Below are 18,434 nucleotides of genomic sequence, written 5' to 3' on the forward strand. Positions count from 1 at the left end.
CCTTTGGCACCATCCCAGAAATAACAGAACCAGAATTTACAGGGAGTAGTCCTGGGTGTCAGTAAGCACTTCCAGTGCTTATTGTTGTTAGTCAAATTTGGCATGTATTGTATAAACTCTATTGTTCAATGATGGACCCTAGAGGCTCAGAGTGATTAAATTAACTGGCCCTAAATTATATGAATGATCAACAACAAGGCCAAGATCTTTCCCTGTGAATGTGTTTCTACTTGTGCACAGGCCTCTCCGTAATCTACCACAATTCCCATCTGTTTCCTCAGAGCTTCCTGTACAGCTATGGTAATGCCTGTGCCAGGCACACATCCCAGTGCCACCCCTGTTCACCGCAGCCCAGTGTGGCTGGGCTGTTTCCATAATTGTATCTGTGATGGCTCCTGCCTTGTTGGCTTTGCATGACTTCTACTGGAAGTGCTAACTGTGGAGAACGCTTTCCCTCTTCTCTTTATCCCTTCCAGAAAGTCTAAAACCTTCATTTTTTCTCATTTACTTGAAAACTGATTTCTGCATCCATTCTTTTGCCTCACCTTACTAATCAGAGGCAGGAATAAAAAATGTGGGTTAAGATTAAATTTTGTCAGAAGTTAACTGAAAAATGATTCCCTTTGGAGAGCTTACGAATGTTTTAGTCCTAACTATTTGTGTTTTGCTTTTAGTGTTTATTTTATGTACATGTAATATCATTAATGACTATGGTGATAAACTCATACTTGATGACTCATTCAGCCAGGACATTAGGTAAAGTATATCTAGCTTTCATTAATTAACTGGGGAGAGTAAAGCAAATAGATTATTGTTACGATCATGGGAAGACTTCTTATGGTGCCCAAAGAATTGGTTTAGAAATCATGTCTTTTCATTTACTCATTGTTTATAGGTCTTATATTAATGGGGATATTGGTTTATCCAGAGCAACAGTCAAAGGAAGAGAATGGTTTGGCAAAGAAATAAAAAGGTTGTCCAGAGTCAGGAGCCCTTCCACTCCCTAGGGTGTTCCTCTTGTTTACAAGGTAGAAATCAACCCACTTCCCCACCTCTTCAATCCAGTCAACCTCAAAGGGAAAATAGGGGTGGTGGTGACAATGGAGAGTGAGCACTTTCCTTTTAAGAGCGCAATCCAGAAATTTATATCATTACCAGTCACATTTCATTGGCCAGAACTTGAAGCTGGTAAATATTATCTTTACCTGGCTAGCCATATGCTCAGCCCAATATTAGATTGTCTATTGATAATAGAAGATAGGGGAGAATAGGCTCTACCAAGTGCCAATTTCTAGAGGGAATTTGTGGCTGTTGATGATAAAATGCAGGATTATGATAAAATCACAAGTAGACATAAGGTCACTGCTGATATTCAAGATAATCAATCTGAGGCAAAGGGTGCAGAGGGGATGATGGGGGGTGCTGTACAAAGTCTTAGCGTGTCATCTAATAGCCCATGGCCTGGTCCTCAGCTTTGCTGCTGCAGAGAACTGTTTCTGTCTGCTGGAGATTTATATATACTGCACTCGCCTTGATAAGGCAGCAAAGCATTTATTAATTTGTAATGAGGATTATTTCTTTTTACAGCTGATATAGTTGTGATCATTATTCTGGGTCTGGTTGTTCATCTCCAAGTACCAATTTCCTTAAAAAAACAAATTAGTAATCAGAAGGTTTCTTGGAAAGCATGGAACTAATGAGAGGTCGATGGAAGAGTAATGTTGTAGGAGAGTTCTTCTAAACAGGGAAATAGCCTGGTGAATTCCTCCCTATCCTATTCACAAGAGACATCACTGCTCTACTTGTGCCATGCCCATTCCTGAATCTGTACCCCATAGACAGTATTGCCAATCTTGTGACAACCCAATATATAATAGGGTGAATAAATGGGGTAGATTTTTGACAGTTCTCCTTTCACCCTAGTTGTGGGTTTGTTGTTGTTCTTGGAAATGGATCAGCTTCCTCACTGGAGCATGAGTAGACATAGTGCAGCTCCTGATAGTTTGCTAACACTTCTTTTCCCTCAAGTTTCCTTTTACTCCCAGGGGTTTGTCCGCACTTTACTCTCTTTGTTTAGGACATAATATCTGGGTGTCTCCCATACTTGCTTTCTTGTAATTCCTCTCACTCTGATGTGCGTAGGCAACATTAATGAGGATTTTTACTAACCTGGTAATGGTTTTCCTTGTTCTTTTTCTTTCCTTGTAAATTTTGAACTGTAATATAATAGCTAAACCTCAGAATTTTCTTTAACTTATTATAAAACAAAAATATATGACACATACTACATCCTCTCAAAAATCAATGCTTATCCTTTTTAGAAAGTCTGTGTAGCATACATTTAACAGGTGACTTGACAATTAATTTTTTAGTAAGTTTTATTTATTGATTTATTTTCATTTATTTATTTATTTAATAGAGGCATGCTTTATTTATTTATTTATTTATTTATTTTGTTTGTTTGTTTGTTTATACATGCACTGGGTACAGTCAGAAGCGCAGGAGGGTGAGAGAATTCACCAGAGCCAGAGCAGGGAGCAGAACAGGCAGAAGGACCAAAGTACACTGCTGAGGAGGGGAGCAGCGGGCGGCAGGAGAGGTCTGTGCGCCATGTGGGATCCTCCTCCGGTGGCCAGGGAGCAGCCCGGGATCAAACCGGCGCCGCAGAGGCCGCGGGCAGCTTCGCAACCCAGCGCCCAACCGCTGCGCCACTGGGGAGGCCCCCCTATTTTTATTTATTTTTAACATCACTTCATATTTAAACAATATTTGCTTACCCCCACCTCAGGTATAGTCCCCATAGAATTTCCTTCACCAAAGCACCCGTGCACCATTGCCACAGTCCTCTGTGCTCCTTCCTCACCCCTTCCCTCTGATCACTCTCCGTCCTCCTCCCTCACAGGATGTCTCTGGTTTATAATTGTCTGTATATATTGTCTATATTCCTCCTATAATTGAAACCATTGATATTTTTCAGTAAGTTTTAAAGCAACTTCTTCCATCTGGTCTAAGCTTTTAAGAGATCCCTCTTCCTTGGGGCCTCCCCTGGTGGTGCAGCAGTTGAGCTCTGGGCAGCTGGGCTGCGAAGCTGCCTGCAGCCTCTGCAGCGCCGGTTCTATTCCCGGCTGCTGGCAAGAGTCCCACATGGCCTGCAGACCGCTCCTGCTGCACTCGCTGCTCCCCTCAGCGGTGTATTTCATCAGTCTGCCTGTTGTGTTCCCCACTCTGGCTCTGGTGAATTCTCTCACCCTTCTGCGCTTCTGACTGTACCCAGTGCTTGTATAAATAAATAAATCTTAAAAAAGAAAAAAAGTTATCCTTCCTCATACTCTTCCAGATCGTCTGAAACAATGGAATGATTCTATGATCATTCAAATGTTTTGGTGCCACCAAGGGGTCACACACATATACTTGTGTTTTCTCAAAACAACTGGAAAGTGGCTGTTGTTCCATCATATTAGTAGGTTCTAATTAGGCAAGTGAGGGGGCCTCCCTGGTGGTGCAAGGGGTTAAAAATCTCAGCACTGTGAAGCTATCTGCAGCCTCTGCAGCATGAGTTCAATCCCCAGCCAGGGAGCTTACCGATATGGCAAAGCAGACCTTTCCTGTCTTACCCAATGTTCCCCTCAGCAATGTATTTCAGTCAATACACCTGTTCTGTTCCCCACTCTGTCTCTGGATTCCCTCCGAGTCAGATACTACTGTATACAGTGTTCTGTAGACAATACAATAGCATTAAACTGAAATATTAAGAAATGATTTCAACTTTATGAGATGTTTTATGTGCAATTACAAAGAAAGAAAGTTTTATTGAGATGGAATTCCAAGTGAGTAGGCTAAGCTCATTCACTAATTTTCTTTTTTTTTTTTTCTGACTGTACTGGGTACAGTCAGAGCACAGGAGGGTGAGAGAATTCATCAGAGCGTGGAGCCAAACAGGCAGACTGACCAATTACACTGCTGAGGGGAGCAGCGGGCGTGGCAGGAGAGGTCTGTGCTCCATGTGGGACTCTTGCTGGCCGGCCAAGGATCAAACTGGTGCTGCAGAGGCTGCGGGCAGCTTCACAGCCCAGCACTCAACTGCTGCACCACCAGGGAGGCCCACTAATTTTCTTTTTTGGTAATTGAGTCTCTTAGCTATAACTTCAAATTCATACCTCCAGAAAATATAAACTGCTACAAGTTTTGGACATGTAGGGTTGCTGGCCCAGAAGTAGGGATGTTAGATTTGGGGGGTCTATATTGCAGTAACCTTTCCATTTTATATGTATAAGAATTAGTTGGAGAACTTATTAAAATGCTTATTTCCTGACCAATGTGATTCTCTAGGTAGAGAGTAGAGCCCAGGAATTTGTATAATTTAATAATCAGACCTTCTACATGTAGAAGATACACATAGTTTTCTATATGCTGAGAAATACAGATTAGATGTCTTAAATTAATGAATCATGTCTCCAGCTGCAGGTTACCCCCCTAACCGAAAGAAGAAGGTTTCTATTTGCTATGAAATCGTAGGTTATTTTTTGGGACTAAGAATGCTTAAAAATTTTCTCGTATAAATTAATGGTGGTAGCATTCTCAGAACCAAAAAATAACCTACCAAATCACACCAAATAGGAACCTTCTACTTTTGGATAGTGGGGGAAACCTGTATATGAAAAAAAAGGAAACTAATAAAACATTCTTTAGTGTTGAGTCAGATAAAATTGAGCTATATATTGGGCCTCCCTTGTGGTGCAAGGGGTTAAGCACAGTACTATGAAGCTATCCACAGCCTCTGCAGCAAGAGTTCGATCCCTGGCAGGCGGGGGAGCTACCCACATAGTGCAACAGACCTCTCCTGTCTTACCCGCTGCTCTCCTCAGCAGTGTATATCAGTCATTCTGCTGTTCTGCTCTCTACTCTGTCTCTGGTGAATCTTTTCACACACACACCCCCCCACCAACCTCTGGCCTGTACTCCAGTTCTTGTATGCATAAATGAATAAATCTTTAAAAAATTGAGCTATATAGCCAAAAGGATACAGACAGTTGAGTCATTTTCTGGAAAAGTTTAGACAAAAATCTGCCCTTGCTCTAAGCACTCTGGTTTCACTGTGCAGGTAAGGCCAAAATATCATTACAGTGTGTGACCTTTTCATTTCCCCTGGCAACCTTCACTGTATGCTATTGAGGTCCTTGATTTTTTTTTTGGTCACAGGTTTATGTGCTGTTTCCTTCCCAAGACAAATAGCCATGCAAAATGCCATTATGCACATACAGGAGATAATACAAAATACAATAAACTTATCTAAAGCAGAAAAAATTTTGACAAATGTTAATTGGACATTAGTGGAAGAAAAAACGAGGATTGAATGTATAATTCCTGTGAGTTGATAGCTGGCAAAAAAATAGCCTTCCTTTCCCTTCATGAATCTGCCTCTTGTGCTTCACAAGATAGATGATAAGATAATCTAATCATCAGTCCCATCATTCACCCATCCATCTATCCTGCTAATTAAATGTGAGAAAACTGAGGGATCAATTTATTAGCTTTGTTATCTTAGTGAAAAGACTTGTTTGACTTCTGTCTCTAAAGGAATGGTCTTGGTGACCTAGCCTTATTTGTGAATACTGGAGAATGGTTGGTTTTACATACTGATTGCTGATTATCAGTGGTCTCTGCCCAGCTGATGTTTCCAACAGGTTAAGGAACAAGAGCTCTCTTCCCGTCTACGTCTTTATAAAAAGCAGAAAACACATTCTGATTCAGAGATCTGTCAAAAATAGAGGTTTGGGGAAGAGTTTGATTTCCAAATGTCCACGAATGATCTGTCCCTAAGCCACGAATGAAAGTAGCCCTTCTTATATCAAAAACATTATCTAGTTATACAATGGAGTACCATTTTAGCCATTCTGATTTGGGTTATTGAGATCTTTGTTGGGTGAATTATTTGACATCTCCTCATTATTTTCCCTTATTTTTTTAACTTCATCACTATGTTTTAAACTTAGGCTGATGCTGTTCCACTTTCCCATGTTTCACATGGTAATGAAACAGAGGAGGAGTCTCCAACAGATGAAGCTTTAATAGAAGAAGCCAGATTGAATGTTGCTATAATACAAATGGTCAGTACTGTTCCCATATCTGTTTTTATTTTAAGATTTATTTATTTATGCACATAAGAACTGAGGTAGAGAGGTGTGGGAGGTGAGAGGATTCATCAGAGACAGAATGTGGAACAGAACAGGCAGATTGACTGAAATACACTGCCGAGGAGAGCAACGGGAGAGACAAGGAGAGGTCTGCTGTGCCATGTGGGTTTGCTCCCTGGCACAGGATTGAACTCGTGCTGCAGTGGCTGCAGACAGCTTCATAGGTGCTGCGTTTTAACTCCTTGTGCCACCAGGGAGGCCCCCCATATCTGCTTTTTAAAAAAAAATACTTGCCATGCCTTTAATCTTAAAGATGGTTTTAAGGCGAGTACAACTCCCCCATCATATATCTTTTGATAATGCTTTGGTTGTTAAAATTAATGTTTTATTTATGAAAGTTTAAAAAACCTCCTAAGCTTTAAGTTCAAGTCACAAGTCTTATTACTTTGTTTATAAGTTTAGCAATTTTTAGCAGTTTACTTTTGAGGGATATCTGAATAATATTTGGCTCTATTTACGTATCTGCTTACTTAAACATCTTCAAATATTTGAAATCACTTTTATAATTTCCATGTATATTTGAGTTCTTTTTATACAAAATTCTGTCAAGTGCTTATTTAACTCTTATAAAGCTTTTAAGTTAAAATAAATCTAGTGAACCAACAGTTCTCTTAAAATATTTAAAAATTTACTATTTAAAAGTTTCAATGTAAATTTAGGAATATTACTAGGAAAATAAGTTTGAACTAACTTATCAAATTGCACATTTTATTTTATGTTGCCTCCTTCCTCCTCTCCTCAAATTGCTTATTTTAAATTGGGACTATATTCTAATGGGATAAATTTTATTCAGTGTTGCAAATATCAAAATTATTCACTATGCCCAGAGTTCTTTTTTACTTTCATTTTAAACCATAGTATTAGGAAGAATTCCTAACATATACAAAGTTAGATAGAATAGTGTAATGAACTGTCTACCCATCACCTAGCCATATAAACTATACACTTGACTAAACCTGCTGCTAAGTCACAGGGGTACTACATTCCCCCACCCTCCATATTATTTTGAAACAGGTCCCAAATATTGTATCATTTCATCTATAAATATTTCAGCATGTATCACTAAACTTTAAAGTCTTCTAAAAAACAGTGAAATATTAACATTGCACCGAAATTTCATAATTCCTTAATAACATCAAACATCAAGTGAATGGTCAAATTTTCAATGGCCTATGGCCAATAGGCATATGAAAAAATGTTCAGCATCACTTGTCATCAGGGAAATGCAAATCAAAACTACAATGAGATACCATCTCACACCAGTGAGAATGGCACATATTAAAAAAACTAGCAACAACAAATATTGGCAAGGGAGTGCAAACTGGTCCAACCACTATGGAGAGCTGTGTGGAGATTTCTTGACCTACTAAACATAGAGCTTCCAAATGATCCAGCAATTCCACTCCTAGGTATTTACCCAAATGACACAGAAACATTAATTCCAAAGGGCATCTGCACGCCTTTGTTCATAGCAGCATTATTTACAATAGCTAAGCTGTGGAAACAACCCAAATACCCCAAAATAGATGACTGGATTAAGAAGATGTGGTACATATACACAAGGGAATATTACTCAGCAATCAAAAAAAGATAAACACATGCAGTTTGCAGCAACATGGATGGAGCTAGAAGGGATCATGCTCAGCGAAATAAGCCAGAAAGAAAAAGAAAAATACCGGATGGTCTCACTCATAGCAGGAATTTAGAAAACTTAAATAAGAGACCAGGAAAAAGACTAATCAATACAAAGTAAAAATCAAAATCAACAAGCAACTATAAACCAGAGTCACACTACGAGAGGGGGAGGGGAAGGGGAGGTGGGAAGAAGAAGGAAGAGTCAAAATAAGGGGGGATGGTGCAATTGTATGGGGAATATAACCATAATGAAAATGTATATATTATGCAAAGATGAAAAATGATGTAAGAATTTTATAAAATGAAATATATTAATAAAAAAAGAAAAAAAATTTTTCAATGTCCTGATAAGTATGATCAATGTATATTTTCAGATCATATTTAAATTGGATTCCAATAAAGTCTATGCATTGCAATGAACATGTATTAAATCTCTTTTAATCTATGGCTTCCTTCTTTTATTTTTCCCAATGAAGAACCTATTTCCAGGTTCTTTTTGAAGAATATATTTAAGAACCTATATACAAAAATATCCAGACAGACTGTATTATCATCCTTTTAAACATTTCTATAAATATAAATTTAAAATGTCAGAGTTTGAAAGGCTCTTACCCAGAGTAGTGATATGCTCACATTCTTTTTGTAGAATTCCTGCTAGGACCTGGTGCCTACCTCATTCCCACCTCCCACTCTCCACCCCTCAAGACCAAATTAGTACTTATCAGAAAGGGGAGAACAATAGAGGGTCAAGTCAGGTGAAAGGATTCAAATGTGGTGGAAGATGGAATTAGACATTTTGTGGTGAAAATAATGCTGTATATACAGATATTGACTTATAATGATGTACACCTGAAACCTACCTAATGTTATAAACCAGTATTCAATAAGAAATTAAAAAAATGAATATTCTGTAAATATTTGCTTTGAAATTTTCCTGCTATATAATTTTTTTTTGTAAAATTGTGTTTTCATATATTGAGTTCAATAATAATTGTGGGGGCTATGAAAAGGTCAAGTAGAGTACAATACATTTCTGTTTGAATCCTTTTTAATTTTTATTTAAAAAATTCTATGTTTAGAGTAACTTTGAAAAACAATGTAATGATGGATTCCTTAGTGTAGAAGCAGCCCGGATATTAATTGGTGCAGCCAAAAGCTATTGCTCCATCCAAGGAAAGTAAGTGTAATACTTCTCTAATTCGTATTTCCAATATTGAATGGGCATGGGAAAATGGGCATGTGAACAAATTAAGACTTGAATGTCCAGATCAATCAAGTTTCATCTATCTATTTATCTTTCCATTTTTCTATCCATCCATCATCCATCCATCTATCCATCCACTTTATATTTTATTTGTTTACAATTTTTCCCCTGAAGGTTCATAACCTTGGCAATACTAGAAGATTCTGGAGGAAGTATTGTCTGCACTGTGGTAGATAAGAGACTAATACATGAATGAGCACCCATATTATTTCAATTGCCTTTATATCATATTCACTAAATGACTGGCTAGGAAAGGTAGTGATGCCTAGAGTATGCGATTAGACTGTTGGGGGTGTAGGGGAGTATGTTCTGGAGGAGTTGACCCAACTGATGGTGCTGATAGATGGTGCTATAAAGCCTGGCGGAGAAAAAAACTCAAGTGTCTTAGAGACCCTTATCTGGGTCTGGCCTGACAAATATTATATAACAAATGGTCTAAGACAAATTTGTGTGGCAACAATGATAGGAGATCCTCTCTGGATGATAGTTAACATTTCAGTAACATGTTAATCTATCTTATCATCAGTTCCTAGATATAGCTTGGGGAAGGAACAGCCTTCAGGGACTTGGAGAAGCCTGGGCTAGACAAGATATGATGAAAGAAAGCTTGATTCTGAACTCCAAAGAATTGGTCTGGAGAAATTTTAATTATGTTCTAACTTAGAGTCATGAATGTTTCCAAGAACAAATACACTGTGAGTCTCACACTAAAGATGTTGCTGTGCCATGACTGTGGTAGTAGGTAGAGGGATATGTATATACACATACCAGCTCAGGACTAAGCACTTTATCTTTATTATAACATGTGTTATACTTGTCTTTGTTAGATTCATGAGTATTTATGATGTTTCATCTTACGTAAAAGCTGAAAGTTGGCTTATGAAGTTTAAATACATTTTATCTGCATTAAAACAGCATAAATATAAGGCACCTATGACTCCACGTGCGTAAGTATTATAAACTTTTAATTACAATATACTTGAAGATATGACCTTTGCTATATTGCCAGAATAGAGTATCTTGATTTTCCTCATTAAAAAAAACCTGAATTTGGGGTGCCTCCCTGGTGGTGCAAGGGGTTAAGTATCAGCACTGTGAAGCAATCTGCAGCTACTGTAGCACGAGTTCGATCCCCCTGGCCAGGGATGTGACCCACATGGTGCAGCAGACCTCTCCTGACTCACCTACTGCTCCCCTCAGCAGTGGATTTCAGTCAGTCTGCCTGTTCTATTCCCCACTCTGTCTCTGGTGAATCCTCTCACCCCTCATACCTCAGGCCTACACACAAGCTCTTGTCTGTATAAATTAAGTGCTTGGTTCTTTTTCCTGCATTTTCTTTTAACAACTTCACTGACATCTCTATAAGAAAATCATCATCAAGAAAAAGACAAGGGGGCCTCCCCGGTGGCGCAGCAGTTGAGCGCTGGGTTGCGAAGCTGCGGGCAGCCTCTGCAGCGCCGGTTCGATCCCCGGCTGCTCCCCGGCCACCGGAGGAGGGTCCCACATGGCGCGCAGACCTCTCCTGCCGCCCGCTGCTCCCCTCAGCAGTGTACTTTGGTCCTTCTGCCTGCTCTGCTTCCCGCTCTGGCTCTGGTGAATTCTCTCACCCTCCCGTGCTTCTGACTGTACCCAGTGCTTGTATAAATAAATAAATAAATCTTAAAAAAAAAAAAAAAAGAAAAAGACAAGGATGGTCAATTTTGGATTCTTCAAGTTTAATTTTTTTAAAAAAAGGTATATTTATTTATGCATACAAGAACTGGGGTATAGGCCAGTGGAACGGGGAATGAGAGGTTTCACCAGAGACAGAATGGGTAACAGAACAGGCAGACTGACTGAAATACACTGCTGAGGGGAGCATCATGGCGAGACAGGAATGGTCTGCTGCACCATGTGGGTTAGCTCCCTGGCCAGCTGGGAATTGAACATGTGCTGCAGAGGCTGTGGACAGCTGTGGACAGTGCTGTGTTTAACCCCTTTACCATCAGTGAGACCCTTTTCAAATTTTAATTGTGATTTCTTACAGTCATGTTACATACTCGACTGCTTACATATTCTTTGATATTCTTCTGGGTATAATACAGAGCAGGGGTGAGAAATATCAAACTTATGAACTAGAACTAGTTCTCAACTTCACCAGTGCTATAGGGTGGTTCTGTTAGTATCTGTTATTAGGAAAACCACAAAGTGGTCTTCATACCTGTAACCTTTTCCCAAAAATCACAAAATACAGCTTTTACTTAAATTTGGTTAATTTTGTTTTGTTGCGTAACTTATGAGTTTATAAACATTTTGGAGCAGGAAGGCAAGATTTTTCTGATAACAGAAGATGTCAAAATGAGAAGATATTGGGAGCATCAATGCAACTAAATTTTAGTTAACATACCTTTCATAACAAATTCTGATAATTTTTTACTTTCATCCATTTATTAAGTTTGAAGAGAAATATAAAAAGTAAAACCCTAGAGTCTTGACATATATGTAAATAACTTCTTTTTGTTAGGTTTTATTCTATAATGATTGGAAAAATTTTTAAATGCTAGTTTTTGATGCTAAATATTGAATAGGATGTTTTTCCTATTCTTACTTTTAAAGAATACTGATATTTTTAACCTAAATTTATTTTTTTCTTGCTTTTGATATATAAATCTCTACATTATTTTCCATGTGCTCATAGCTGTCATTTTAAAAAATGTTCCCCATTCCTGATATAGGTTAACAAGAACCATATTTTTATCATTCTCCATTATGAATTTTATATGTAGAAAGTATATCTTAGATTTTTACTCATCTATATTTTATATTAATTATACTCTTCTTCAAATTAATGATTTGTATAAGTAAATGTTGAACTTCAGATCTTAATTGTCATACTTTTAAAATGGTCTGACATTTTATTTGTTCTCTTTTTTAGGAATAATAAATTTATGACTTTTGCAAATCACATTGTATTTTCAGATGAATTTGAATATGCAGGATGTATTATGGCATTAACATATATTTATCCTTTGATAGTACATCTATGTGCACTGACAAGAGAGTTAAATGTGACAGCATTGCTATTCATAAACTACTACTTTATATTTTTTTATTTCTTAGAGTCAGCATTGAAGGTACTGTAATAAAAGAAATGTGTTCTATAAAAATAATATTTCAGGTATTTTAAATCTTTTTTTTATCATTTGCTTTATGATTGATAGAATCCTAGAATATTAGTTATCTTGAATTTTATGGATTTAATAAATGAAATCAGTATAATAGTCACAGTCTTAAAGAGCAGATAAAATAAGTATCATAAAAATGTAGAGAATCTCAACGATCAGGTAAATGAGAACTTAAAATTGATACATGGGTGTTTTCCTCAAACACTTCCTTATAATGATGCAAAAAATAAATAAGGACACCAATGCAGCAGTCACAGGCACACAGACATAGTAAGGCCACTTCTGGTCCAGGATAGGTGGGAGAGGCTATGCCTAGAATGGGAGGTACCACTGAAGCTTTCAAGGCAGCAGTTAAAGCCCCCCAAGGCAGCAACTCCCAGGGCAGCAGCCCTGACTTGTGTGAGCCTGGTAAGAATCCATTCAGCCCAGTGGATGGAAGGAGCCATATACAGAAGAAGTCCTACCACAGCAGAGGGTCCTTGAAAGCAAAATAAATAAAAAGGTGGAGGTGGAAAACTACAACAAATGGCAACATGAGTCCATGGGGGAGGAATACTACACCATGGGAGAACAAATTTTCAGAACCCAATCACAAACCAAGGGAGATCTGTTCTTCCTATCAAAAACACAATTCAAAATTGCCATGATATGGTATTGGAACAAGAACAGTCACACAGACCAATGGAATTGAATAGAAAATCCAGAAATAAACCCACAGATTCATGGTCAACTAATCTTTGACAAAGGAGCAAAGAATATGCATTGGAGCAAAGAAAGTTTGTTCAATAAATGGTGCTGGGAAAACTGGGTCGCTACATGTAAAAGAATGAAACTTGACTACTACTTCACCTAATGCACAAAAACCAACTCAAAATGGATTAAAGAACTAGACATAAAACCTGAAACCATAAAATACATAGAAGGAAATATAGGGGAAACACTCCATGATATGCACATCAAAGACATCTTTACAGACACATCACCCAAAGCAGTGATAGTGAAGGCAAAGATCAACAGCTGGGACTACATCAAATTAAAGAACTTTTGCACAGCAAAAGACAATAACAAAAACAAAGAGAATCCCCACCGACTGGGAGAAAATTTTTGCACACAACACTAATGATAAAGGACTGATCACAAAAATCTACAAAGAGCTGATGAGACTCAACAAAAACAAAGAAAATAATCCAGTCAAAAAATGGGCAGAAGAGCTAAAAAGAAACTTCTCTGAAGAGGAAATGCAAATGGCCAACAGGCATATGAAAAAATGTTCAACATCACTTGTAATCAGGGAAATGCAAATCAAAACTACCATGAGATACCATCTTACACCAGCAAGAATGGCACATATTAAAAAAAAAACTAGCAACAACAAATGTTGGCGAGGATGTGGAGAAAAAGGGAACTCTCCTGCACTGTTGGTGGGAGTACAAACTGGTCCAACCACTATGGAGAGCTGTGTGGAGATTTCTTGACCTACTAAACATAGAGCTTCCATATGATCCAGCAATTCCACTCCTAGGTATTTACCCAAAGGACACAGAAACATCAATTCCAAAGAGCACCTGCACGCCTATGTTTACAGCAGCACTGTTTACAATAGCTAAGCTTTGGAAACAACCCAAATGCCCAAAAATAGATGACTGGATCAAGAAGATGTGGTCCATATACACCATGGACTATTACTCAGCATTCAAAAAAGATAAACACATGCAATTTGCAGCAACATGGATGGCGCTGGAAAGGGATCATGCTCAGCAAAATTAGCCAGAAAGAAAAAGAAAAATACCGGATGTTCTCACTCATAGCAGGAATCTAGAAAACTTAAATAAGGGACCAGGAAAAAGAATAACTCTAAGAAAGTGAAAATCAAAATCAAGAAACAACTATGAACCAGAGACACTCTATGGGGGGTGAGGTACGGGGAGGGGAGGGATTGGGGTCAAAATAAGGGGGTCGCAATTGTATGGGGAATATAAAAATAAAATTTATAATTAAAAAAATAAAATAAAAGTCATATTGGAGATAAAAAAATTGCCATGATAAAGAAATTCAAATAAATGGAAGAAAAATGAATGGACTAAATGAATGAAATAAAATCAATGAACAGAAGATTAAAATGAAATTTTAAATAAGAAAACATTGAAAATTTAGCCTATAAAAAGAGCAATAGAGGAGATGAAAAATTCAGAAGAAAGCTGTAAATGTAGAATAGACCAAATGGAAGAACAAATCAGTGTACTTGAAGATGTGAATGAACAAAAAATCTGGATAGAAAAGGAAAGAATGAAATGATGTTAAAGCAATTTAGGCAAGATATAAAGAGAATCCATACCAGGAAAGAAGTAAAGCTATCATGATTTGCTGATGACATGACAATATACATAGAAAACCCTAAAAATGCCAACAAATTGAAACAATAAATCAGTTCAGCAAAGTGGCAAGTTATAAAATTGATACTCAAAGTAAGTTGCCTTCTTATATACAAATAGCTGGAAGAGGAAGAAACTAAGAAAATAATTTATTTTACAGTCACACTAAAAACAAATACTTGGGAGTACACTCAACAAAGGAGGTAAAGGACCTTTACAAAGAAAACTATAAGACATTGTTAAAAGAAATAGAAGAAGACACAAAGAGATGGAAAGATATTCGCTACTCATGGATTGGCATCATGAGCCAGTTGATATAGTCAAAATGGCCATCCTACCTAAAGCATTGTATAATTCAATGCAATCTTTATAAAAAAATTCAATGGCATTCTTCAAAGAAATGGAACAAATATTACTGAAATTCATGTAGGACCACAAAAGACCTTGAATAGCCAAAGAAATCCTGACAAAACAGAGGAAAAATGGTGGTATTTCACTTCCAGACTGCAAACTATACTAAATTGTAGTATAAAGCTATAGTTATTAAAACAGCATTGCAATGGAACAAAAACAGACACATAGAACAATGGAATAGAATCATGACCCTAGAGGGCCTCCCCGGTGGCACAGCGGTTGAGCGCTGGGTTGCGAAGCTGCCGGCGGCCTCTGCGGCGCTGGTTCGATCCCCGGCTGCTCCCCGGCCACCTGAGGAGGGTCCCACATGGCGCGCAGACCTCTCCTGCCGCCCGCTGCTCCCCTCAGCAGTGTACTTCAGTCCTTCTGCCTGCTCTGCTCCCTGCTCTGGCTCTGGTGAATTCTCTCACCCTCCCGTGCTTCTGACTGTACCCAGTGCATGTATAAACAAAACAAACAAATAAATAAATAAATAAATAAAACATGCCTCTATTTAAAAAAAAAAAATCATGACCCTAGAAATAAACCTACACCTATATGGACAGTTAATACATAACAAAGAAATGAAGGATATACATTGGAGCAAGGAAAGCCTCTTCAATAAATGGTGTTGGGAAAATTGCACAGCTACATGCAAAAGAATGAAACTAGATCACTATCTCACACCATTAACAAAAATCAACTCAAGGTGGATAAAAGACTTGGATGTAAGACCTGAAATCATTAAACATATAGAAGAAAACATAGGCAAAACACTTCACAACATAAACTTCAGTGATGTCTTGGATATGATGTATTGGATATGTCTTCAATAGTAATGAAAACAAAGAGCACACAAGCAATTGGGACTATATCAAGTTAAGAAGCTTCTGCACAGCAAAAGAAACCATAACCAAAACAAAAAGACATGCTACTGAATGGAAGAACAGGGACTGATAAAAGTGTGATATCAAAGATACACAAATAATTCATACAACTCAACAAAAAGAAAATAGCCCATTCAAAAAATGGACAGAAGAGCTAAATTGGCAGTTCTCAAAAGACATACAGATGGCCAATAGGCACATAAAAACATTTTCACCATCACTTATCATCAGGGAAATGCATATCAAAACCACAATGAGAGATCATCTCATTCCTATGAGAATGGCCCATATCAAAAAGACCAAAAACAAGTATGGGCAAGGATGCAAAGAAAAAAGAACACTTTTACACTGTTGGTGGGCATGTAAACATGTCCAGCCCCTATGGATAGCAGTATGGAGGTTTCTCAAAATATTAAAAATGGATCTACCATAAGACCCAGCAATTTCATGCCTAGTTATATACCCAAAGAACACAAATATACTAATTCAAAGGGAAAGGTTCATTTGCTGTGGTACTATCTACAATAGCCAAACTATGGAAACAATCTAAATGCTCCCAAACAAATGAGTAGATCAAGAAGATGTGATATAGATACACAATAGAATACCACTCAGTGATCTAAAGAGATAAACTCATGCCATTTTTGGTAACATGAATGGAGTTAGAAGGGGTTATACTAAGCCAGATAAGTCAAAAGGAGAAAGACAAATACCAGATGGTGTCACTCATATGTGGAATATAAGAAACCAGGCAAAGGGTCAGATAAAGCCAAACTCAAAAACTCATCCTTGAAAGCTGATGATAGAGGCACTCAGAGGGGAAGTGGAAGGGGGAGAAGTGAGCATAAAGTGGGGAGGGAGCACAATGAACTATGGATGCTTTGGTGGTGAGAGTGTATGCTAACATTACTGGAAGAGGGGACCCTATACTTCCAAAATATAAACAACAGTATACAGCAATATTATGTCAATGAAAAATTTAAAAAAATGAGTGAATAAAACCGAATATGCTTGTTAAGTCTCTTATAACATAGGAACTATAAATGATTTAAAGATAATTTATCGGCATTTATATTCACACTTTAATTATTATTAATAATAGTATAACAGGGCTTCCCCAGTGGCACTGCGGGTTGAGCGCAGCGCTGTGAAGCTGTCCGCAATCTCTGTAGCGCAGATTTGATTCCCAGCCGGCAGGGAGATACCCACATGGCGGAGCAGACCTCTCCTGTCTCGCCCGCTGCTCCCCTCAGCAGTGTATTTCGGTTGTCTGCCTGCTCTGCTCCCTCCTCTGTCTCTGGTGAATCCTCTCACCCTCCTGTGCCTCTGGCCTGTACCCCAGTTCTTGTATAAAAATAAATAAATCTTAAAAAAATAATAGTATAACAATCCCCCTTGCTGCAATTTTTCATTGCTTGTTTTTGGCATTTCAACATCATTAAGATTGTATTTTTTAAATGAAATTGCAGTTTTGGTCGAAATTAAAAAGGATTTTTTGTTTAATTCCAGATGAATCGCTTAAAAATCACTTTTACTTTCTATGTTTTTAATGTTTTTTGAGGTAATGTTGCCTTACATCACTGCATGTGATTTGGAAGTATAGGTTCACATCTCTTCAGATTATGTAATCATACCATACTTAACCAAAGGTGTTTTCATAATCCCCTATCACAGCCCATTGGGTCACCTCCCCCTTTTTAGGATGTAGCTCATTTTCAGTTGAGTATTTGTTGATTTTTGAGTTCTCCCCTCACATTATTGTCCTATTTGTTTTCTAAACAGATAATAATTTTTAAAAGGCAATATTTTTATGACCATTGGAATACTTTGGAATTTTGTATCTTGATTATTGGAATTGTTGATATTTTGTGTATATACTTTGTCAGACTGAGACCAGATAACTTGACTCTAATCCAGATTACAGTAATATTAGGATATGGCAGAATAATTAGACTTATTCCTCTCATCAAGGTAAGTTTCCACTTTTAAGAATTATTTTTTTTTCTATACTGCTTGTTAAATGTTAAGAAACCTCATTATTTTAAAAGAAATAAAGGAAGGAGTGCTATCTTTTGTCTCCCAGACTGATTCGACAGATTATCTGCATAGGTATCTCTTACATCCTCCAAACCTTTACTTAAATGTCACCTTCACATCAAGGCCTTCCCTGAACACCCTGTGGAAAATGGCATCCTGCCCTCCATACTTCTGGTTTTGCACCCATATTCCTGATCCCCCTCCACCTATGCTGGTACCTGGGTATTATCTTAATTTTGCAGTTGAGGAGACTTAGTCCTCAAAGTCACTAAAATAACTTGCTTAGGGTCACAGAGCCAGAGAGTTGGAGAGCTGGTATTTGAGCCCAGGGAGGTCTTATTTAAAATCTCATTTTCTCCAAGTGTCATCCTCTCTTACTTCTAGCTTGTGACTACAGAAATTAAGAGCTAAGAAGGATCTTGGACTCCCTAAGTCCTTATCTTATGAATGAAGAAACTGAGGTGCTGAGAGACAATTTATTCAGTGGT

At 37.8% G+C, this 18,434-nt stretch overlaps 1 protein-coding gene across 1 annotated transcript in view; it reads left to right on the plus strand.

Moving 5' to 3' along the window:
- Positions 1–18,434, plus strand: part of SLC9C2 (solute carrier family 9 member C2 (putative)) — a gene marked incomplete at both ends in the record, with an annotated part of 61,243 nt that overhangs the window by 18,830 nt on the left and 23,979 nt on the right. The window contains 7 exons of the mRNA XM_084250067.1: positions 675–756; positions 5,200–5,366; positions 5,994–6,107; positions 8,909–9,006; positions 9,921–10,020; positions 11,952–12,206; positions 17,692–17,880. Coding sequence (XP_084106193.1) covers positions 675–756; positions 5,200–5,366; positions 5,994–6,107; positions 8,909–9,006; positions 9,921–10,020; positions 11,952–12,206; positions 17,692–17,880 — 1,005 coding nt within the window. The remainder of the gene's footprint in view (positions 1–674; positions 757–5,199; positions 5,367–5,993; positions 6,108–8,908; positions 9,007–9,920; positions 10,021–11,951; positions 12,207–17,691; positions 17,881–18,434) is intronic.

The sequence above is a fragment of the Talpa europaea genome, assembly GCF_964194135.1.
Source record: "Talpa europaea genome assembly, chromosome: 12".
In the NCBI taxonomy this organism is placed as follows: Eukaryota; Metazoa; Chordata; class Mammalia; order Eulipotyphla; family Talpidae; genus Talpa; species Talpa europaea.